Here is a 17374-nt window from a genome sequence, read left to right as displayed (position 1 = left end):
TCAGGCAGGACTCATTAGAGGCAGCAGGACAGAGGAAGAGAGTGCGGAAGAGACGGAGAGATTGGAGAAAGGAAATGAGGCTGGTGGAGGGAGAGGACTGACCTTTCTCATGCAGGCCTCTCCGGCCTCCTGGAGCTCACTGTTAGTGGAGTTGAGGGCCTTGAAGAGGGCAGCTATGATCTTCTCTCGGGACTGGGGAAGGTAGTTACAGGCCGCCAGAGCGTCTGGACAAACACACGAGGAAGGGTTAAACAGCAAAATCCTAAAGACTGACAAGATTACAAGCCCTAAAATCCAGCACACATTTATTATTTTCTTTCAGTTACGTGGCACACACCAAACATTTGAATACTACAAATGAAACAAATTAATACTATTATTCAACAAGGATGCATTAAATTCATCAAAAGTGACAGTAAGGACATTTATAATGTTCCAACAAAAAAATATTTCAAATAATAATGTTCTATTGAACTTTCTATTCATCAAAGAATCCTAAACAAAACATCCCACAGTTTCTACAAAAAAAGTTAAGCAGCACAACTGTTTTGAACATTAAAAATAAGATTTTTTTTTTTTTTGAGCATCAATTTGGAATATTAGAATGATTTCTGAAGGATAATGTGGCACTAAAGACAGGAGTAATGGCTGCTGAAAATTCAGTTTAGCCATAAGAGGAATAAATTACATTTAAAAAATATCTTAAAATATTTATTTTAATATTGTAATAATATTTCTGTTTTTACTGTATATTTTGCTGGGTATAAGAGACTCCTTTCAAAAACATAAAAAAATATCTTACTGACCCCAAACTTTGAATGGTACTGCAAGTACACAAAGTATCAATAAAACAAGGTAAATCTAATTAAACATGGACTACTTTACTTTAGCAACATGCTAACAACAAACTTTTCAAATCAGCTGAGAGCCAAGCCTCCTATGCGCTTCGCTTTGTGCGAGGAGTTTTATTTGTATGACATAGAGAGTTGCTGCCTCTGTAAAACGTTCAAATCAATGTAAGGTAAAAGGTTCTAAGGTTCCACTTCAGTTACGATTCTGCCATAAAAGGCAGCAGTCTATGTAGGCATAAAACAGCAAGGCAGCCTACCATGTTTTGGAACAGAGCTTATAAAGTTCCTTGTATATACGAATTAAAAAGTAGCACGTACTAAGAGCGGCAATGCGTAGCGGTACCAGTGAAGAAAGGCTTTTATAACAGGGCAGCTTCATTAGGGCAGCATCTTCGGCTTCACACAGGTTCAGCAACTGTGTCAAATCAGAAAGGAAGTTCACAGAGCATAAACACCTTGATGTATTCATATTTCCTACTTTAGTGCAGAGAGTTTCAGACCGACCTCTGTGTAGAAGACTTTGTGCTCCACCACATTGAGGTCCATGGTGAAGAGGCGGGGCTGTAGGGTGGTGCAGAAGGTGTTGCCCTCCATCAGGCCGATCTGAGCGTTAGCGGGCTGATGCCGCAGCAGGTGTTTCTTTGGAGGAACCATATCCTGCAGCACCTGGAGGAAATAAGGAGAGTTTTAAACTTTCCCTATATAGAGGAAGGAAGTTGACCTAATGTTCCTTCCTTGCAGGAGTTACAATAAGAATTGTGTGATAGCCTTGGCCCTGTGTTAAAAGAGTTGATGGAACGGTCACTTGGACAGTCTAGAGTTATCTAAACCTTTAGAACAAACATGTGTTGTCTTGTAAAATAAACATTTGCTTTTCTGTGAAATATTGAAAATTGTGGCCATGAATTGTACCTCATCAATATAACTATTTAGCAGTCTAACAAATCTAAAAAATTAGAGTTAAATTCGTGAATTAGAGTTAAATTTTAGTAGTATATTTCACATCTAATGTTACAAAACCTAATAATTTATATTGTTATATGTCAACCCTTTTTGACTTTTTTGGTCTTTTCTCCTACGCACATATCTATCACCTGTTGGTGTGCGAGGGTAATTGTTGTTGATTGATATTTTTAAATATAAAAATGTAAAATGAAAAATTATATTTAATTTGAATTACACATGGTTTCTATTTTAGCAGAGAAAATTTGTATAATTATTATTTGTTTTGAATAATTGTAGTTAATTTAATTTGCAAATAATTTCTATTTTAGAGAAAACCTCATGAGTAAATTCTTTTTTTCTAACACATTTTCTTTAATAATATAATGTACCGTTTTTAATGTTGGGGCCAGTGAAAACGTTGGCAAGGCAAGTAAAAATCTGACTGAGCAGGCAAAGCAGTTTCTGTTATAATCGTATTGAGTGTATTATACTCACTTCTTTATGAGGCTCCATGATGATGGTGACGCTCTTTCCTGTGACTTGAGCCAGCACCTGCAGGGAGTGCATGGCCTGCTTGCGGACAGTGGAATTAGGGGAGGTCACTTCTCGTACCAGGTCATGGGTCACCAGGTGGAAGGATTTGTCCTGGGCAGAAAGAAGCTCCTCAGTCTTCTCCTCATCCTTTAGAGGAGTGGCACAGCGTATCAACAGCTGCTCCAGCGTGGTCTTTGCCATGGCAACTGCACCGTTAGACACCTGAGAGAGACATTATGGGATACAGAAGTTCATGCAGGTAACCAAAAGATAAATGATTTCCAATGACATTAGAAAGTGTTTGTTACCTCTCCTGTGAGGTCCATCATGACAAAAAGCAGAGCTTTGAGGAAAGTGAGCTGGTTCTGCAACACCCAGATCAGAGGAAGCCTCTCCATCAGGAACTTAATGGACACCACTCCACCTAGCTTAGCATACCAGGCCTGCTCATAGCAGCATGCGCACAGTCGCTCCACTATGTAGGAGAACAATGGAAGCTGGCACGCCTGAAAAAAGAACCAGATCGAGTTTCAACAGAAAATCCTTCAAGTGGAAAATATTTTCTATAAAGGGTTAGTGGGAAACCTCACCCTTTCTTTGGAGCCCAGAATAATGCTGGCAACATCAAAGATGACAGCAAGTGCCACTTCCCCAATCTTGCACAGCTCTTTCTCCTCATAGGCCATGCAGATGGCGATGGCGTCGATCAGCACGAGAGGGTCCATGCCTTTGGAGCCGTTCTCTTCACTGTGGAACATGGCTGTGCTGGGCTGGCTTCCTGACTGGTAGCATGGCAGCAAGAAAGGACCTAGGGCAGAAAACGTAATGTTATGTAATGTGTGTGTACACAACCACCCAATAGTGATAAAAATCCACTCACTCCTTTTTTATTAATCCCCATAAATCATCAGCAGTGTCTCCCAACGACCTGTTTTCAGAATGCGGCTTTAGTGACGTCACTAAAGCCACAGGCCCCGCCCACGAGTGTTGACAGACACTGCCGTTTTAACATAGACCCGCCCTGATCGAGTTCACAGCGAGTTGTACCATAGGCAGTAAGAGTTGTAAACATCCGCGCTGCACTGACGAGAATGTCTCCCATGCGTTGTAGGTGTTGTGTGGCTGGATGTATTAAACCACATAGCTTTCTTTCTATTTACTCCCGAAATCTGAGGCAGCCGCTGAAGACGAGGTGGAATTATTTTGTTTTCAAAGAAAATGCTCCCTTCAACTGTACCGAAATTCGTTTATGTACTTACGCACTTCTTATACTGTGTTGACTCAGCTCTTACGGTGATTTTCTGGAGTAAAACTGACGCTTCATCTTTTGTGTGATGTACAATAAACTTTATTAAACTCATCAGTATATTTTTGATCATCATTCGGACCTGGTCCGAAACAGCAGACTTGTAGGCTATTAATAGTGGATACATACAAGCAGATGACAAATACGTTATAACCGTAATTAAACTAAACTATACCTGCTCCATCTCCATACAGCACTCTGACTCTGTAGGCATTATTGTCCAACTCCGGGTCGAAATGAACACCGTTACTGAGAGAGTTTCTGATATTATCATCATTCCGCCCTGACGTGCTCATGAAGCTCCGCCCCCTGTGCCGTGCAGCAGCAGCTTATTTGCATTTAAAGGGCACACACTAAAACAGCGCGTTTTTCTGAGCACCACAAATGTGACAATTTAAACATGCTGTAAAAAATGATCTGTTGGGTATTTTGAGCTAAAACTTCACATACACACTCTGGGGACATCAGAGACGAAGGGGCATAATAGGTCCCCTTTAAAGAATAAGAGGTTAAAGAATAACAACAACTTTAATTGAGTCAGATTATTTATATTGGAGTCAGATAAATAACTAGATTATGCACGCCATCCTTCAACTGCCTTTTGTTCCGATTATTGGTTCAAAATAGCAGAGTAAGCTTCCAGTCTTACAGTCCTGATTACATTTAGTGGAATAAGGACCACATACTGTAACAGGTAGATATTTAAGACAAGTTTGTGGTCTAAAAGGAATACTAATTACAGTTTTAAATAATCCAGATGCCCCAGAGTCCATGTATTTCCATCTCAAGTCATGTTAAGATTGAATTTCAATATGGATGAAATTAGCACATAGGCAAAAAGATTCCTCACCACACTGCTGAGCCACTGCCACCATGGTGTAATGGCGGATCAAGCTGGCAACGAAAGGCAGAGCGCTGGGCCTGAGATCCTTGATGACGGCGGACATGAACGCCCCCGTTAGGGCCTGCTCGAACGTCCTGCGCGCTGGGGTGTCCTGGGCTTTGTACCGGTGGGAGATGATCACGTTAGGGATCCACTTCTCTGTGAAGCTGTTGAAAACCAGCAAAGGGATTTAGCTCATAATTCGCATTGCATCCATGAACTCGCTCCATTACAAGAGCCTGAGGTTGAATAACCCAATCAGGCAATTTGATTTGATTACAGAGTATAAAAGGCTTTTTGTGTTTAGACAGCTGAGCCCCATGGGAGTCTGGCTTTGTGTCTGGCTGACATTTTGTCTCATGTTTGGTTATTTACCCCAGCTGATAGCAGCACAGTGATGGAGTGAGTGTTTTATCCTTCCTCAAGCTTGCATTCTATAATGCCAAAGCCGGTAGCAGTGGTGATGGATCGCTCCATTTCATTATCGCTATTTAAAAGGCTTGGCTTAGGGAAAGGACTGAGCCGAAGAGAGCGGTCAGATCAATTCAAATTCATAACGCTGCCACTTGAATGGGACTCAATTATCCGGCCTGGCATTTGAGATATTAAGAGGGCATTCCGCCTTCTGAAAAAGGCCCTTTTCATGATGACCAGCACAGTGTGCCACACTGAAAGAGGGAGAGAAGATGTCATGAATCAAGACATCTGACAGCAGCTCTCTTCCCATTTAACTGACACTCGGTTACTTCAGAAAGAGGCCCGTATGACTGGCTTTTGGGGTAAACAGATAAAGTACAGTCAATTAGCCTCAGCGTAGAGATCAATGACAATGTTATGTGACCCTCTTGCCCAGCCAGTAGAAACGGCTCTGAGTAATTAGCCCTTTGAACACTGTAGACAGTGGCGGCCAGGCTGGATGAGGCCCAGAGGAGCTGCAAACATAGCAAAAACAGCAAAAAATGCAGAGGCACGTTTCAGCCTCAGAGTGCACAAGAATAGGGCTGCAATTAATAGTTATTTTGATAATGATATTCTGATTAATTTGGATTTTTAAAAAGCCTAATTTTACTTTCTAATTTAATAATAAAAAAAGAAAAAGTCCCCCCTGTGGTGAAAATCAAGCTTTTAATGTTGTTTATAAGGCATAGTGGTGTTTTGCATAAGTCAAAACAATTGCTGAGTATTTTTATTTTCCTTAAAACTGCAATGAACCAAAGACGTTTCTGACTCTGACGTCACAAACTACCTTGTAACCAATCACGTCAATGTGTGATCGTCAACGAGTGGATCTCTGAGCTGGTGCGAGTGGGTGGAGGCAGGGTTAATTTGCATATTCATAGAACTGCGTATACTAAATGAGACAAGGGTGTAGAGTTACAATCAAGCTATTTTAAGGCATGAAGAATTTTTTTTCAAGGAAAAAACATTTAAATATGTAATTTTGGTGTTCAAAGATGACTTTTAAGGGACATAATTATTGAATACAGGGACTCTTTAATATATATATATATATATATATATATATATATATATATATATATATATATATATACGTTCTAACATTTACAGATGAAGATATAACCGTAACCAATCCAAGATTTTTAATAGAAAATAATGATTTCATATTAAGCTATTCACAAGGGTGCCAGTGCATGATACATTGAGTGGTTGTCTTACTTGGGATGGGCAAGGAGCTGGTAAAGGGCATGTTTGTTGTCCTCCAGGCTGGTCATGGCCACCAGGAAGCATTTGATCACCTCCCAGGCCTGTCGTCTGTAATACGGCTCAGTATTGGCACTCTTTAGGCAATCCAGTGCAGTCTCTATAGCCTAAATACATCAGGAGAACAGCATTAAGCCTTAGTGGACCAAACGTACGCATCAAAAAATTGCATTAAACAGCTTAATACAGCCCATTATAAACACAAAAATCTAGTTAAAGTGATAAAAATCTCATCACAAAATGACATATGATTGCGCACTTGACATTTTTATTCAAGTTTCATTGCACATATAAGACACTAATCTTCCTCGCCTGAGTGAAATTTTCTATGATGACACTTAAAGACCCATCAAACATTAAAACATTCTGCAGTGATTAGATGCCTCTTAAACCCTTAAATTATAAAGAGACAAGCTAAAGTGGTAAGACATGTCGAGGGAGAAGATGAGCTAATTAATAAGATTCAAATAGAGAAGGCAGCTTGCCACAGAAAGGGTTGTCTGAACGAATTATCGCTCAAGACAGTGTGACCACTGACAGCCATGCAAGTCATTTCAAGACAGAATCCCCAAAACCAGCTCTTAATACTGATGTGCTCTGGGAAAAGGTAAAATAAATGGCACAAGAGTTGAGGAAAAGAGGGCCACACTTCTCAGTATAGCACTGTTTTACAATTCCTGAGGGCCCTGAGCTGTTCTGGCTTGTTGAGACATTATTATAAATGTCACATAACCTTGTACACATGTTTTATTCCCAGAAGGTCCCTCTACACAAACCATGTCATTTTTCAAAAGCTCATGGCCTCTACAGTGGAGGCCTGGCCCCTAAAAATGTGTGTGTGTTATATATAAAAGCATTAGTTTTTCTTTAAAACTCTGGGAGTTCCCCCCCCCCCCCACACACACATTAAATCATTGCTCCTCTTCAGTGGCATCAAGAAAATGAGCCTAGGAACCCCTTGTAATGAACTCTGACACCATGTCGAATGTTTAAATTTAGTTTAATACCATGATGCTTGGAAATCAGATAAATATGGGCAGGATTACTCAAGCAGTCATGCAGAGAGACCATCAGCGCTGATGGGAGACAATCTGTCTCTGACTAAGAGAAGATACGCAGAGAACTTCCTTGAACTACGCAGCATTAGCTCTCATTTACAAACGTCTGGGTTCCTGGATAGGAGGAACGAAGTACGGCTTCATATTAAATGGGAAGATGGCTCAGCTTGGCTGGTGTCCAAATCAAACTGCGCTTGTGAACTGATTCCCACACATATTGAAACAAGCGAGGATGCTTCGAGAGTGAAGGCCGGTCCTATGGGGGACAGAATGAGTTGTTGTCTGTCTCGATCCAAACACGTCGCTGGGCTGAAGGCGGCTGCAAACAGCAGCTGCCGCCTGCGGCAACCACAGGACGCATGCAAATGAAATTATCAGCAACGGCACAACAGCGGTAGCATCCATCTTTGTGGAGTGAACACAATTACAGAAATGACAGTTTGCGTTTTCCCAAGCAGCGACGAGCAGCAGGAAAGGCCATTTAGCTGGAGTAAATAATCCCGTCTGCACAGCAGGGAGAGATTGATTAGAGGGGGGTGGGCAGGAGGGAAGAGATGAGCACAGCTTACAGCCTGATGATCTATTTAATTACCTGGGGAAGACGATGTCTTTCTGCACACACTACACTTTGACAAGGATTCATTACATGACGAGAATCCCTCTTCCAACCCCTGAACCACCCCCATCCCTCTCACACACATATTGAGGGCAAACTGACACATAAAAGGAAGTGAATTTGTTACGGTTTATAGAGAACCAAGCCAGAAACCAAAATTGGTGTTTAGGTATGCCGCGGTGGTTCGTTGTTTTCAAAAACATGACATAGCCTCTTATGGTTCTGTGAGAGTTCTTAATAACAACCAACACAAGTGGATTCATCTCAAATCAACCTCAAATTCAAATCTCTTCAGCATTGAAAAGGCTATTTAATATGAATATATTTATAAATTTCGGATTCAAGGAATAATTAAACCTTAAATGAAAATATCACTTCAAGGCCATAGGACATAATGTTGAAGAATGTGCTGGCCATTCTTTTCCATTAAAATGAAACCAATTTGGATCCCCTGCTGACAAGCTTCACAAGTGTGTGAAAAGATGAGTATATGACAAAGTACTAGGGCTGCACTATACTGGGGGAAAACTGACATGATATATCAATATATAAATATATAAAAGCATCACCTTCTCCATAGGCAGTTGAATGGAGGCTTTGCAGTCGGTGAACTCTGCCTTGATGCTGGGGCCTTGAACCTCCGTCACCACATACTGCAGCTTCTGTGACTCCTTCAGCATTTTTCGGTTACTTCCTCCAAACTTTCCCAGCACCCGGTAAGCAACATGGGAGATGGTCTCTGCGGGGTTACGGAGCGTTCGCCACAATGCCTGTTCATAAAGGCATTAAGAAAACATTTGAATCATCCCTCAGGACTCTGTCAGGTCAAAGGTGACGGCTCAAAGGCTTTACCTGCATAAGTTCGGCTCGGACTGGCTGGATGTGGTCATAGAGGAAGTCAGGCTGCAGGTTGTCTACGCAGAGCTCCAGTGTGCGCAGGCCTTGGCTGACCAGAGTCTGGGAACCGTTGAGGGCAGACACCAGTGGGTCCATGAGCATGGGCAGGTAGGGTAGAAGAGAGCTCAGCCGCACTGGGACAGTGAGGCACAGTTCAACAAACAGATCCTTCATGTGCTGCTTATGGAGGCCACTCTGCAACATGTTCAAACCTAAAGAGAAGCCACAAAGAATCAATACACAAGGCAGTAACATAGTTGTTTTAGTGTTTTATTGAGTGTTCTGTCATGGTAAAAACACATCTCAGTGGTTCTAAACTGTTTTTTGGTTTGACATCAACAGCAGAAGATATGTGAAGAGATGATACTCATATTTACTTACAAGGTTAGCTGTATTTTGTTTTTGCATTAAGCAGGTTTTTTTTACCTACTGTCTGTGACCTTTTCAGAAAGGTTGTAAACCAACAGTTGAGGACTATTGTTCTGAAAAACCCTACGGTTAGTGATCTCACTCACCTTGCAGCAAATTAGGCAGCAAAGGCAGAAACTCCTGGTACAAGAGATCATGGCTGCCCCCTCCTATTGAGCGGAACAGGGCTCTCAGCAACAGGAAGTAGTTATAGGGCTCCTTGGCAGATTGAGCCAACTCCATGGAACTGTTCACTATTTTATGAAGGTGAGGCTGTGAAAGAAATAGATTCAATACATCCTAAGTAAACAAAACTTCTATATGTCATCGTCACTGTATGTAAGAGTGAATAAATATGCTTTTCTGATAAATTTGTCAGGCTGATTGATTGGCATATATTTGATGATTTGGTGATAATTATATCTATTACTATATATATGCATTTGACACCCACTTACATTACCATTCAAAAGTTTAGGGTTGGTAAAACATTTAAATGTTGTTGAAATTCTCATGCTCATAAGGCTTCATTTATTTGATCAAAAATATAATAAAATTATATCAATAGAACTTAAAGTAACTTTTTTTCATATTTAAATTTTCTATCTATTCCTGTGATGGCAAAGCTATAATTTTTGCAGCCATTACTCCAGTTTTATATGATCCTTCAGAAATCATTTCATTATTCTCATTTAGTTCTCAAAAACATTTCTTATTATAGCATTTATTTTAAATGAAAATATTTTGTAACATCATAAATATCTTAACTGTCATTTTTGATTAATTTAATGCATCCTTCAGAAAAATCGTACTAACCCCAAACTTTTGAACAGCTATACTTGTAGTAATACAGTAAAACAAGTGTGTGTGTGAAAGAATTGTGAAAAGTAAACTGCAACCAACTTAAAAAATAGACCATTTCAAAACAGTGACACTGAAAATAAGATGATAATTTCAGCGGACAACAGGATTGATGGGAAGTGAGATACAGAAGCTTCTTCCTTTCCACTATTTCACAGTGACCTTCACTTTGGTCTTTCCTGTCAATCTGAGGCACAAGTGTCATTTCTCATCAGAGGAGCTGACAGAACGCATTAAAATTAATGCAGCGCGGTTACTGGCGCTGAGGCGTTAGACAGCACAGTGTCATCAGAGCTTTGAGGGTGTGAGCGATCCCTCTATCCAATCGCTCTGAAAAAATTGTGAATTACCTACTCTATAATCTAAATAAGCACCGTAGCCAACTAAAAGACAAAAGAGGCAACAATTTACTTAAAAACTTTCATGTGCATAAGACACAACGCTCACCTTGAGCATTTGCTCATTTTCAGCAGCGAAGAGAGACACTGAGCCGAAGACCAGTTTGAAGAGTTTGAGATAGAGGTTTGATAACTCCACGTTAGAGCCCATCTCAGGAAGACGCTCCAACAGATACTCCACGAGGATGGTGGCAAACAGTGCAGAGGTGGTTAGGTTGGCCAGGAAGGAATTTGCCACAATCTGTTGAAGGATTGGACAGCCAAGTCATATCAATGGTCAATACATTTTGCAGAAAGAAAAAGCCAACTCAATTCTGCAGTGAACGAAAAAGCACCAGTACCTGTAGGGCATAGTTCTTGGATATGCGTTCCACCATGTATGGAACGGTGGTCTGGAAGATCTCTTTGAAAGTGAGAGGATTCATCATGGTGAAAACTCCAGCAAAGTGCTCCAAAACCTCCTTCTCTTCCTTCATCCGCACCGTCTGACAGTTAGCCACACGGATGTACGTCTGTCCATTGCCGGCAATCTGTACCTAGCCAAAAGTGGGTTGGCTCTGTGATAAGCTGTAAACTTCAGCTCTCAAGATCATGTGAATTTGAGTAAACCGACTGTATTACGCTCTGAGATTCGGCAACATAACTGGACACACCTCTATTGTTATATCATAAAGTTTAGGAGACTGTTTGAGGATTTTGCTGTGGTAATCTGCACTAATCAGTGGACGGTCGTACCTGGTAGATGTCCAAGGCCTGCATGGCATATTTGACCAGCTTGATGTAGATCTGTGTCTCTTTGGGCTGGAGTTGCTTATTGGGAATGAACTGAGCCTCTGAAATACAACAATACCAACATTTAATACCAAAATTAATTATTTAAATGGAAATACTGAGCAAAACTAACCCGTCAATGACTTTGAGATGCCCCACAAAGACATTAAAAAGATCAATATAGTCCAGACAAAAAGAAAATGTTAAACAGAGCTAATATTTAATGACTTATATTTAAAGCCAAGAATGTCCATCCATCTCACCTCCAGGAGCTTTACAAGAAGTGATGCCCCATGTGATTGTTTTCACTCCACATACAAGGGTCTTCACCAGACTGCGACAGTCGGACACCTGGAAGGTCTGTTTGTCCTCCTTCTCGCCGGGTCTATCAAAAGACGTGGACGGAGGTGGTGCAGGGGTGACGGGTGTTGGGGGCGCAGATGGAGGTAAGGCGGGCGTAGCTACAGTAGGAGTTGCTGGGACTCCTTGTAATGCGGCAGAGTCTACCACACCCATTTCTGATTGGGGCTTACACTTCTTAAAGATGGATACCAGTTGGTACCGTGCAATGGTGTGGAACTTCAACACAAAAACCTGAGGATATAAAAATGTTGCAATTTCAGATCAATGATTTTGTGCTTTACAAATGCATTTGCATACGGCCAGACAGTGGCATTTTGTAGCCCATTGTAATCACGATCACAACATGGTTTACATTGGCTAATGTGGTCTCTCTCACCTCCAGCATTCTCATGAGAATGTCTCTGCCATTGCCATTCTCCTGTTCGCTCTTGGATCGGATGCAGTCTACAAGGTTTAGCAACAGCTTACAGGACATGGTCTGGATACTGCTGGGAAGGGACTCGTCGTCAATGTTCTTAGCAAACAGTTGCACCGCCAGGGAGAGGTCCGTCAACGGGAGGTTCTGTCTTACATGGTGTACTAGGTCTGCTAGTGTGCTGTATGCCAAGGGCCTGAAACATCAACAGACTCGCTGTTAGACAACAGCATTCATGCTTTCTAGAGGATTTCTGTTCGGTTTATACCAATTTCACGATTCTCAATTTTGAAAGCAATTTTAATACTATGTTGATGTTCATTGATGGCCTCAACTTTGTCTGTTTACAGAATACCTTGCTAAAACAGCCATGTTTAACTGCTTTTTATTATTCAAAAACATACACTACCATTCAAAAGCTCAAAGCTGCATTTATTTGATCAAAAATACAATTATACTGTGAAATAGTATTACAATTCAAAAGAACTGTTTTCTATTTTAGTATATTTTAAAATGTAATTTATTCTTGTGATGGCAAAGCTGAAGCCATTACTCCAGTTTTCAGTGTCACCTTCACAAATCATTCCAATATGGTGATTTGGCTCGAGAAACATTTCTCATTATCATTATAGTTAAAACAGTTTAATATGAAACTGCTTAATATTTTTGTGGAAACCATGATAATTTTTTTTCTTTTGATGAAAAGAAAGGTCAAAAGAACAGCATTTATTTGAAATATGAATCTTTTGTAACGTTATAAAAGTCTTTACTGTCGGTTTGATCAATTTAATGAGCCCTTGCTCAATTTTACTTGAATAAAAGTATTAGTTCTTAAAAAAAACTTGTACTAACCCCAAACCTTTGAACGGTGGCGTAATTTTAAAGTACTACTGACTCATTACAGACATCCCTACTCTTGTGATGTAGAACCTCCAGCCTAAAATTGATCAAAATCAACCCTCAAAGAGCAAATAGCTCTCGACCCCGGCTGATAATAATATCTTTGATCGATACTTGGGAGATTTCAAAGTTTAGAATAAACGACACTAATGGCTTTGACAGATTGTGAGTCCTGCCAAATTTGCCTGCTGAAGGCTGATGGAAGCCGTGGATGAGAGAGAGGCGGTGTTGGCAGGCATACGACATCTGGGGCAGGGAGACAGAGAGTGGGCAATGCCAGGACAGCCTGGCACATGAAGATGGGCACCTGTATCTCCTCTGCCCAGTGGGGCATCTCAGCTCAGTCAAGCACCATTAAATATCAATTCTGATCCGTTGCACTTGATGAAATCTAACTTAATGTTTTCCACCAAGAAACTTGGGGATTGTGGCCTCAAGCCACACTGAAGAAATTACAATAAAAAGAACCCTTACAGCTCATTCCAAAACGTTCCAAAATCAGCTACCTTGCGGCCACCTTCTAAGAGAGCAACACAACCCAAATAAAACCTCATAAGTGATGCAATTCTCCAAGTAGGCAATCAAAAAGTATGAACATGTGTCATCTAAATAGTGTTTTTCAGAACTTACAACTAATTTCACTGGAGTTTGGTGTCGGCATGTTTTTAAGCTAGCAATGTGATACTCTAGTAAGTAAAATGCATAGCATTTACAAATATTGGTCATTTTTTTAATTAAACAATCTTTTTTATGAGATATCTTTGCCACATCTAAAACTTAAAAGTTAATCTTTAAAAACACAAATTTGTAATAATAGTTAAAAATTATTTCACTTTTCACACTGTACATTATAATGTTGTGATGCCTAAAATCACTTTAAAAATTAAGTTTTTAATGTTTCATTTTTTATTTATTCATTAAAGAGTTTAATATCCATTTATCAATTATCATCCATCACATGAAAAAAATTATCAGCTTATCTGTATCAGCCAATAATTTTCTCTAATATTTGTATTAATACAGTTTCAGTAATAAATTAATTGAATGCTTCTGTTAATATATATATGTCTTCAAATATATGACAAAGCGATATGTTAATTTATTAATAAACTTTTCAAAATGTATGGACCCCATAATAAGATTACAATATTTTGAGGTATGGTGTGTACATACACATATATACACATAGAGAGAGCATTGTCTTTTATTTATCATTTTATTTATATTTTTTTCCTTCATGTATTTCTCCTCCTATTCTTGTAAGTGCCAGGCTGTTTGTAAGTGGTTTAAAAGTTAATAAATTAAAAAAAGATATTCCAGTTAACACTTTACAATAAGGTTTTATTAGATAACTACTTTAGTTAACATGAACTAAGAATGAACAATACTTCTACAGAATTTATTAATTAATGATTTAGTTAATGATTATTTCAACATTTACCAATACATTATTCAAATCAATAGCTGTATTTGTTAACATTAATGCACTGTGAACTAACACGAACAAACAATAAACGACTATATATTTATTAATTACCATTAACAAAGATGAATAAATCCTGTAACAAATGTGTAGCTTATAGTTTTTTCATGTTAGTTAATACATTAACCAATGTTAACAAATGAGACCTTATTGTAAAGTGTTACCAATATTCCTTTGCTGACACTCTTGATTCATTTTTTCCCCTTGCTTGTCGCAATGCATTCTGAGATTGTCTTCTCTGCAGAGCACAGCATTTGGCTTTAGAAAAGAGCTTTTGCATCATGAGGGCATCTACAATTCCTTGAAACTGCCTACGCAGGCACCTAACTATGCTTTGGAAGTTAAATGTGTGCCCTGCATATTGCACAGATTGCTTATATTGGACATTTATGGACAATACCATATAAATTTGGAGGTGGTTAATCTGCGTTCTTACCTTAGCGTCTCTCTCGCAGTGTATCCTGAGCCAATGAGTATCGACTCATCGAAAAGCTTGTCCATGCATGGAATGAATTCTGCAACACAAACAGCTTTTATCAGATGCCATTGCAGTCTCTAAACCCAACCAAAACGGCTCAAGGGCCCATGAACCCTGAGATACATCAATGTCGGGTCTCAACAGTGAGAGTTTCTTATCGATTCATTTAACCTTCTCTACAGGATTAATGATTTAGAAGAGTGTATCAGATTCCTCTCACAAACGCTATTGATTGAGGGGTGAAGCTCAAAAGGAAAGCAGCAGTAACATATCACAGCGGTACCCCATGAAGCTCAGTGGCGTAATTAACACCAGATGCGAGCTCTCCTACAATAGCGAACGCTTTGCATATCTTATTTGGGAATATCTGCCAACAACCTGCGAAGTGTTTAGCGGTGGATGACTCACGGCTGCGTAGATCTGTGGTGAGGATGTGCTTGGCAGCGATCAGCAGCTCTTTCCGCAGGTGAGCCGTCTCAGGGGGGCAGTTAGTCAGCAGCTGTAACATCCCCTTCACCATCTGCTGGGAATACTTCCCAACCAAGTCCTGATACACACACATGTCCACATTAGTCACTGTTTGAGTATTACAACAAGTTTGGAAAAGTTTAATTAACAGGTGGTCAAGCTATGTTTTCCGGAGCCACGCTACCTGGTAGATCCGGATAATGTAAGCAAGGAACGACAAGGTCTTGATCTGAGCGGCGATAAAATCCGCATAAAGCTCCTTGTTGAACAGCTTGTGTTGCCTGTCACGGAGAGAAACCAGAAAATGCTTTAAATGTCACCGTGTTAAATTGAATCCATTTCAGTGCATTAACGGTGATGTAACGCCACACACTCAACGAAACGAGAGAGGTCACTGACCGAGCCTGCGGAGACACCTGCAGCATGATGGTGTTCATGATAAGAGGCACGAACTCTGACACCACGTTGTGAATGTTCAGTTTGTACAGCTAGGAGAAACATCATACAGAAAAGCAATTAACGTATCAAAGTACAGTGGGACACAGACAGAAAGCAGACCTCTACTTGAAACGTACACACTGTTGCAGTGCAATTTACACCATTTATAAGATTCATGCATTTAAAACCGAAGAGTCTGACTCAAATGCAAAATCCTTTAGAGACTTAGAGCTGCCTGAGGATTTTAAGACACAACGACAAACAATAAGCTCTGAACCAGGATCTGCGATGTTTGTGGGTTCTAGTATTTAGGCAGAAAATAGGACTACACCTGCTGGTCAAATGTAAAATGATAACGTGCAGAGAAGGTAAACCAAAAGTCGTGTTTTGATTGACTCAAAATATCAAAATTGATTTTCTTTGCAATTAAAGCTCATATTGACAAAAGACAAAAAAAGCACACACAAAAAAAAAATCTAATCACAACCACCCTTTTGATAAGCGTGCCAGGTTTGAGTAAACAATGGATTTAGCTAGCAAGTATGCGTTTCAGATGATTGACGACACCTTTTATAAAGGAGCCAAATATCTAATTGAAGAGGGCTGGCATAAAGTCAATATTGAATGAGTGTTTTTTATGGGCTCTCACCTGATACATGAGGACTACGATGATGGGAAGCTCTGCCAACACTTTGAGTGACAGCGATCCCCGGGGGATTATGGTATGCTGGAGGACACAGAGAAGACAGATGAGGCCAGTGAGAGACTACACAATGTGTTACGATAAAACTTTATGGAACACCTATATGGAGTTGTCTTTGTTGATTGTAAAAGTCAATTCAATTCAACTTATTTGTATAGCACTTTTCACAATACATACTGTTTCAAAGCGGCTTTGCAGAAAATGTTTGTTTCAGAAGAGCTGAACTGCAACTGCATTTTAGCTCCTCTTTGCACAAAGTTCATAAGCAGGAATTTGGTGCCCTCTAGTGTCTACATAAACTATCATTCGCATTAGAATCAGTCTATGATTAGGAACTCCAGGAATGTAAACACTTTGCAAATGTTGACAGACTTGGCTAAAAATACATGTGCAATCAGGGTTCAAAACATTTTGTGACTGAATGCACATATTGTGGTGGTCACAAACGCATGTGACAACATTGTATTTGTAGTATCTAACTCTAAAGCCGCAAACGACAGCCGATAGACCGGAAGTAGGGATGCACCGATATGAATTTTTTGGCCTATACCGATAACCTATAATTCTTTATATTTGAAAGCCGATAACCAGTATATTGACCGATAAATCTAAATCCAAATTTTTTGAGAGCCTGATTACAAGAACAAAAGTCTCACCATTAAAAGCCATGTCTCAAGCACACAATTATAATGTTCTCATTATAATTTTATGTAGTCGATATGACAGCCTATATGACACTTAACTGTGTTTTCCTTTTTTGAAGTGATTCCAATCATATTTCAAGCAATTCAAAACCATCATGGCGAGCTGAAGTGTCTCAATGGAAATGGAAATAATCCATTAATTATCGGCTTAAATATATTGGCTAAATTTTCT

The 17374-nt window shown here is 39.8% G+C and overlaps 1 protein-coding gene across 2 annotated transcripts in view; it reads right to left on the bottom strand.

Annotated features, from left to right (window-relative positions):
* The window catches only part of trrap (transformation/transcription domain-associated protein), an 85711-nt gene that overhangs the window by 63289 nt on the left and 5048 nt on the right, over positions 1-17374 (bottom strand). For both annotated transcript variants that reach the window (XM_079852076.1, XM_079852077.1), the window contains exons 9-29: positions 16445-16522; positions 15757-15845; positions 15542-15638; positions 15298-15436; positions 14848-14926; positions 11990-12224; positions 11514-11844; positions 11215-11312; positions 10821-11015; positions 10529-10720; positions 9328-9493; positions 8768-9024; positions 8485-8685; positions 6197-6348; positions 4487-4686; positions 2921-3138; positions 2639-2836; positions 2292-2552; positions 1356-1517; positions 1170-1266; positions 103-224 (exon numbers count right to left, since the gene is read on the bottom strand). In XM_079852076.1, coding sequence (XP_079708202.1) covers positions 103-224; positions 1170-1266; positions 1356-1517; positions 2292-2552; positions 2639-2836; positions 2921-3138; positions 4487-4686; positions 6197-6348; positions 8485-8685; positions 8768-9024; positions 9328-9493; positions 10529-10720; positions 10821-11015; positions 11215-11312; positions 11514-11844; positions 11990-12224; positions 14848-14926; positions 15298-15436; positions 15542-15638; positions 15757-15845; positions 16445-16522 — 3567 coding nt within the window. The remainder of the gene's footprint in view (positions 1-102; positions 225-1169; positions 1267-1355; positions 1518-2291; positions 2553-2638; positions 2837-2920; positions 3139-4486; positions 4687-6196; positions 6349-8484; positions 8686-8767; positions 9025-9327; positions 9494-10528; positions 10721-10820; positions 11016-11214; positions 11313-11513; positions 11845-11989; positions 12225-14847; positions 14927-15297; positions 15437-15541; positions 15639-15756; positions 15846-16444; positions 16523-17374) is intronic.

The sequence above is a fragment of the Squalius cephalus genome (genome assembly GCF_949319135.1).
Source record: "Squalius cephalus genome assembly, chromosome: 19".
Taxonomy (NCBI): domain Eukaryota; kingdom Metazoa; phylum Chordata; class Actinopteri; order Cypriniformes; family Leuciscidae; genus Squalius; species Squalius cephalus.
Note: the sequence above shows the minus strand (reverse complement) of the source record. Positions and strands in the feature narration are given on the sequence as shown.